At 42.9% G+C, this 6,958-nt stretch overlaps 1 protein-coding gene across 1 annotated transcript in view; it reads right to left on the minus strand.

Moving 5' to 3' along the window:
• Positions 1-5,824, minus strand: part of ZNF622 (zinc finger protein 622) — a 6,128-nt gene extending 304 nt beyond the window's left edge. The window contains exons 1-5 of the mRNA XM_010131412.1: positions 5,214-5,824; positions 3,136-3,390; positions 2,270-2,432; positions 1,626-1,738; positions 616-759 (exon numbers count right to left, since the gene is read on the minus strand). Of these exons, the coding sequence (XP_010129714.1) occupies positions 616-759; positions 1,626-1,738; positions 2,270-2,432; positions 3,136-3,390; positions 5,214-5,820 (1,282 nt within the window). The 5' untranslated portion in view covers positions 5,821-5,824. The remainder of the gene's footprint in view (positions 1-615; positions 760-1,625; positions 1,739-2,269; positions 2,433-3,135; positions 3,391-5,213) is intronic.
• Between the last annotated feature and the right edge of the window lie 1,134 nt (positions 5,825-6,958).

The following is a 6,958-nucleotide window of genomic DNA, read 5'->3' on the forward strand; positions in this document are numbered from 1 at the left end:
AGAGGGGGAAGAGAAAAAGGGATAAATGTCTGTAAGTTTACTTACTACATATAAACAAACCAGCTAATCTGTCCATTAAATCAGCGGTCATCTGTATTATGCTTCCCTTCCTTTCTTTTCACTTTTCTCTAGGGAAAGGCACATTCCCTCTATGAACACCCATGTCTACGATTAAGGGAAAAGGTTGTTTTGCATTCCAGTGTGCGATTCTTTCATTTCAAAAGTGGATAAAGATTATATCACTGCTCCCCAACTGAAAAAGTATCCCAACTGTCAAAGAGTGATTGATGGTACATTATTAAAACGCAAAACTCGTGGTTTTAACAGGCAAAGAAAAATTATCCTAGAAAACCAACAAATCTTAGGAAGTCATCAAATATCACAAACATGTGTACTAATGAACTGAAGGGCTTGCACAGAAGCTGCAATGGATTTTAGACATAAACAACTTCCTATAACCGATTCTGCTTGGATGTCAGGAATGAAAGGGAACTGAGTGGAAGACAAAATACTGCACAAAACCCCACAGACGTGAAACAAACTTGACCTATTTAATTGTAGAGTGATGAGATCCTAGGAACTCCTCCTCTGCAAAGACCTCACATTGTCACTTACCTGTCTGACCGGTCCAACCCAAAGCTCTGTACTGCTGCAACACCCGACCCACTGCTTTCTTATTTTTCGCAACAGCCACTGTTCTTGACAGACCAAACCGTTGCTTGTAGTACCTCATTAGAGAACGATGACCCACTCTTGCACCTGTTCAGGAGGGGACATCTTATTATGCATAATGAAGCAGCTTCTGAAATGCTGTCAATGCATTTATGTAGTCAAGCATACTGTGAAACCTGTGTTAAATTCCTATGCTGAGGGAACCAGCGGCCCAGAACCTTAAAAACTTTAAAACTAGTATAAACTCATTGTAATTCCTGTTAGAGCTGCTGTACTGCGCTCTACCTTGAGGAAAAAAAAACCAAAACAAAGACTACTGTTGTTCAAGAGGGCCTTAGCTCAGATAACAAACCAGCAGTTATCAGAAAAGTGTAATTAGGGGAATGAGCAGAGAGGCAACACTGTTTCAAGTAACCAGGGAAGTAACTTGCTGACATTCAGGAAATCTGTAACTGCACAGTCAGTAGCACTTTTCAGAATGGAAGGGCTGAGGTTCCCTCACACAAAAACTAGCAAAATAAACATAAAAATGCAAAAGTTCCAAATGCTATATAAAGCGAGAGTGAAGTTGCTCCAGTAAATTACTTCTATTGAACTGGTTTACTAAGTTAGTTACCAGCAAAAAACCTTACACTAGGTAAGTTATAGCCTCTCTGAGTTGCACTAAAACAAGATATGGAAATTCTTGAAGTGTACCATGTGAGTCACATGTTAATGAAGAGGTAAGAGTGGGCAAAGGAACCCCTGCCCCAGTCCACATACACATTAATGCTAAAACAGTTGAACTACTTGTAGTAAAATAATAGAAGATGTGGACAAAAGACACTTAGATGCAAAATCACTGTCTTCCCTGCCAAAGAAAAACACTTACCATGATGACCTATGCTGCAGGTAACAGCTGCAGCTATGAGAAATGCAGAGAAAGTACGTCGTAACACAAATCCTATGCCTACCTGAAGGAAGGATAAGCTCCATCGTGTCATCGTCATAATCCAAATCTCTCTCCGCTGGGCGCTCTCCAGGCACCACCACATCTGCCCCATCCTTGTGATCAGGATAAGTGCTCCTATGGAAGTGTAGCAGTACATCCTATCACATAAAAGAACTGCCATGCACAGCTACAGCAAGCCACAAACACTGTCATGTTTCACCTGCCTTAGTTTGAGAGCTCTCCCCAGTAGCACCCCACCCTGAACAGAGGTTGATGACAAGGACCTCCCTTCCTTCATCTGGTTCTGTAACTCAGCAGGTTCTGCTGCTGCACACTAACAGTGACTTACAGCGAAAAGCTATGACTGTGCAGCTCTGCGCAGCTGCTGAACGAGTGTTCCAAGAAGCTCCACAAAATCCCTGTCACCATAGTAAGAGGTATTTCTGACCAAAATGATCACAGCTTAGGATAAGTTACAGGAAGTTCAACAACAGGCCTCTAAATCTTTTCAGTTACCTGGAAAAGTGGGGAAACGGCTATGCAAAATAAGCATCAGAACCAGAAACAGGACTAAATTTTAAGAATCAATAATAGTTTCTGATGTAATATCCAGCTGTCCTTTTGTCTGTACCCGTCTGTGCTCCACTCAAAGAAAAGTGTCCTCACCTAAAATCATAGAAGTCTGCGAATTCCAGGGCAGCATCTCCATCTGTGAAGAGTTTGCAGTGGCTTTTATCATTCATGTGAGCCTGCACTGCTTCAGTAGAGTAGAATGATTTCCCTTTCTCATTGCACCAAATGCAGATTTTCCCAACACCAACTTTCTCTCCTGCAGAAAACATTGACACTTCTGTTGGTCTGAGCAAAACCTTCCTCATTAATAACTAACATTCCTGAGACGTAGCCTTCCCAGGTTGCAGGTAGAGACACCAAGGATGAGCCCCGAGCCCTTCATTTCCTGAAAAGCCCTGTTGTTCCTATGCCTTGACTGCATGGCTCTGTCAGGGACAAGTCTGCACACATAAGGATTTCATATGACAAGGTACGGATCATTATCTAATCTCGATATCAAATTTCTACTTCCAATAAAGTTTTCTGTCTGATACTCCAGAATAATTTTATTCTCATCATTATTTGTAGACTTCAAGGAAGATATATTTTTCCTCGCTTTCAGCTCTCACAACTCTTGTGACCTAATGAGGCAAACACTTGCATTAGTAGGATAACACAGCTCATGCATGGTTTAGCACTAAGTTTCGTCCTAAATTTCCTGTTAGCTAAACAACTTTCTTAACATTTGAAAACTACATGAGGCCTACAGGGTATGTGACCAAATGTTTGCTCAGGGGAGGATTTTTTCTTACTCTTCCCCAAAAGCCTGTTCATGATCAAAACATGGAACTAGACAGCACTCAGATTTTACACTAGAAAACATCAAAACCAAACCCTTTTTAAGTCATATCCAAGTGAAAATAAAGAATAACATAATAAAATTATCCTAATCAAAAATCAGAGAACATTTACAGGCATACCCAGGTACTTGATTAGTCCTCTGAGATCCACAAGATACTCTATGTCCGGAATGAAGAAACTGTGAACTTTGGTCATATGGGCCACATTTTTCGTGAGAGACCGTGAATGGTGGGAACAGAACAAGCAGTCCGTGACTGGGATGGCCCCAAGAGCAGGTGTGCCTTCAGCTTCTGCCTCTTCCTCCTCCTCTTCTCCCACGCTTTCCATCTCTTCTTCAGACCCAATGTCTTCATCAGAATCCATATCTTCCCAATCTTTTAAAGGAAATTTTAAAAAAGATTTACATGATTACTGCTCCCAAGCAAAACAAGTCCCAATTAAGTTAGAAAAAGTTATCACAGAAAATATTACATTTTCTATTCTGACAGCTCAGTGCCACACAGTCACTTCCAAGAACATGCCATTGCCAGCAAAACTTGCGTCTTTCAGATGCACAGAAAGCTCAAGTCTGTCTATAGAGAAGCTGGCAGACCCAGCATTTCCCTCCCCTCTATTTTCTCAACTATTAGCACCTTATTGCAGTTGCAAAGCCTTAAATTTAATTCACCACAGCACACGTGGCTCATTACATACAATAAAACTCTGTCAGAATCACGAAAATGCTCATTTCCAGCAGTGACTCAGCAGTGATGGAAAACACACTGCTGTTTGCACATACGTCTTTAACAACAGAGACAACAAAGCCAGCTGTCAGGGAGATACTACGTTATGTTCTGTGTTAGTATATACCAAGATACACTAGCAATTTTACACGCTTGCAAGATTACTGCAGAGCTCATTAATGGACAGATAAACCAGCAACCTGACTATATGGCTAGAGGGGTCTAGAAATCTTTTTTAAGGGGCTCAGATCTAAGGCAGTGAGCATTTCTCCCAGTACTCTATTCCTACTGGTCCTCTTCCAACTGCCACATGCACAGACTGTTTGAGAACAGGGAACGTGGCGCTCCCCAGTGCTGTAGGCCACCAATTACAGATCTCTGCTATATAATAATTTTAGAAGCGTGACACTGAATTAAAAGGACTTCTAAAAAACACTAAAAAGGAAAATTAGCATTCAGAAACCTACTGAGATTTCAACATTACAATTTAGGACTAGCACATTAATACAAAACGGGTGGAGGCTGGCTCCTTCTTTAGGTATCAAGATGCATGTTCAAAGGTTCCTTCCCCTGTAGAACAGATTCCCTGAGTTGCAGCTGAAATTTCACTAACATAAAACTGCTGTAACAGATGTAATAACATGACACAATGCCAGTAAAGAAGCTGGTGTATCATGGTCCCCCTTCGCTCATACCTGTCCCCCTGCTGCAGTTTAATCACCCCATTCAACTGCTCCAACAGATGCATTTGGAGCTGCACTGTAAATTACAGAACTCAAAGCATCCAGATTAAAAATAACCCTTTTCTGGTAATTCTGAAGCTCTGATCTTCTCAGTTGTCCACTTTCCAGGTTGACCTCTAACAAAGAGCTGTAGCAACACAGGCAGTGAGGGTGAAGCAGCAGAAACAGGCAGTGGGGGTGGCAACCCTTAAAACCAATTTTAATATAGCTGCCAACATGTCAAGAAGCTATGGCACACAGTGTCAGGCTAAGGAGCAAACTCTCCTCTCATCTTGATGGGTAGAGAAAAACAAAACCAACCCCACTTCCACCTCCCTTCCACAGATCAGTGAAGTGACTGATGGGACAACAGCAAGTGGATTCACGACTGGACTTCCGTGCATCTGTTTTTCAGAAGTAGTTTTACGGTAGCCTTTTATGTTAGCCCTTCTTAAAGGAAACTTCCCCTGGAATTTTACATGGAAAATGCTGGTCTCTTTACTAACCATTTACATTCAACCTTCACACACATTAGCATCTTGCGCAGCTGGTGGTTCAGACCCTAACACTGAGTTCCTGACTGTAAGCCTGGGTCAACCTTAACTCCTTTGTTAAGCTGAAAATTTAATCAACACCGAGCTTCTGTGATGAAAAATGATGCACCACTACTGAAATAGAAGGAGGCTTTTACACAAAACTAGCAACTACATAGCTTAGCCCAGCTATCTCTCACCAGTATGTCTACCACTTTACCTTCTTCCTTATCATCTTCTTCCTCTGCTTGCTGTTTGGCCAGCTTCTTTGCTTGCTGTTCAAACCACTGCAGCCGTGGAGGTTTTTCTGATCGCTCCCTGCTCTGTGATAAGCTGGCACTTCCTGTCGAAACTGGAGAGCTGCTTGCATTACTAGGAGGTAAAGGTGTCTTCTTTGGAGAGGAGGATGGCTGAGCTCTGATGGCTTGCTGAATAGCCGTGTTCATTTCATCTTTGTTTACATTCTCTGGGGCCAGCCCCTTCTCCAGGTTCTTTTCATTTAATATTTTCACCTTCTTACTGACAGCTTGAACAGCTTTCTTCTCCAGTTCCAAGTGCTTCTTGGACTTCAAGTGATTCTCATACGCATTGAAGGTGGAGAATCTCTTGCTGCAAACTGTGCAGTAAGTGGCAGTGATTTTGTTTTGCTCCTCTGCTACCGCTCTCTGAGCTAGGACTCTCTCCTGGAAGTTCTCAGCAGTGACAGGGGGCATGTCAGCAACCTTACGCTTCAGGTTGTATCTGTGCCAGTCAGTTTTGTAATGGGCACGCTGAATGTCAGCATCCTTGAAAGCCACACGGCAAGTGATACAAGTGTAGGTGGCCATTACTAGAAAGTGGGGGGAAGAATATCATGTTAGTAAAGGTAAATAGCAACCACAAAAAGCACCCCACAAGCCCAACATCCAGACAGCAGCCACGCAAGGCAGCTGAAGAGATACAGTTCTTGTACAGAATTAAGCTTATTAAACACCAGCATGTTATGACTCAGCAGGAGCAAAAAAAGACAAGACTCTGATAGTTACCAGAGATTACCCATATCACAGCAGCACCAGAACCCAGAAAATAAACCCATGCTATTTGACTTTAAATACTTTAAACATCCATTTGGTGTAACAGATGCTTTTCGTTTCAAAGGAAAACGTATCCTCTGCCCATCGAGGGATCTTGACTGCTCTCTGAAGCATTTTCCTCCCACTTGCAGAGCTCCCTATTCCTTTTTGTAGCCCAACCAATGCAGACCCACATTTGCTGCTAGTCACAGCAGGAACCTCAGGGACAGAAAAATTTGATCTGATTCAGCTACAAACTAGATTACCATGGGGGTAAAAAAAAAACCCCAAACCAAACACCCCTGGTTGTTGTATCAGAAGAAGAGGTACATAAGTGACTGGATCTGGAACATTAAACATTTATATCTGACTACTAAGCGGAGAAAGAACATCTACAATTCAAGCTGCATAACATCAAAAAGCAGCTACAGAATCCCACAACAGTTATGCCAACACTTCCCATTACCCACATGTGCTCTCACCCACCCGTCTGACCCGCAAAATCAAAGCACTTCACTTTCCCCTGTGGTGAGGCTCAGGAAAACAAAGTTTGAGTCACCCACGACCCTTCAGCCCAAGAAACAGCCAAGCCCTTCCAGGCAAATCCCGTTTTCCCCACAGGGTCTTGGCGACACCTGATTTTAGCTACTTCTATTGGAATTAAAGTTGAGCGGGTGTCCGTAAGACTGACACCACGCAGAAAGGCCTGACTGACAGGCAGGAGCGTATTCTGTGGACGCCAGAAGTGACGGCAGAACTTAAACCCAGGGGAAAAAAACTGAAAAAAAAAAAAAGGAAGAGAGGCGGAAAAGTGAAACAAGATAAACCAGAAAACACTGTAAGATGCAGCGCAGGCGGAAGCCGGGAGCCCGCAGGCCTCACAGGGAGCCTCCGCCCCGAGGGAGAGCAACCG

The sequence above is a fragment of the Buceros rhinoceros genome, unplaced genomic scaffold (assembly GCF_000710305.1).
Source record: "Buceros rhinoceros silvestris isolate BGI_N320 unplaced genomic scaffold, ASM71030v1 scaffold4672, whole genome shotgun sequence".
In the NCBI taxonomy this organism is placed as follows: domain Eukaryota; kingdom Metazoa; phylum Chordata; class Aves; order Bucerotiformes; family Bucerotidae; genus Buceros; species Buceros rhinoceros.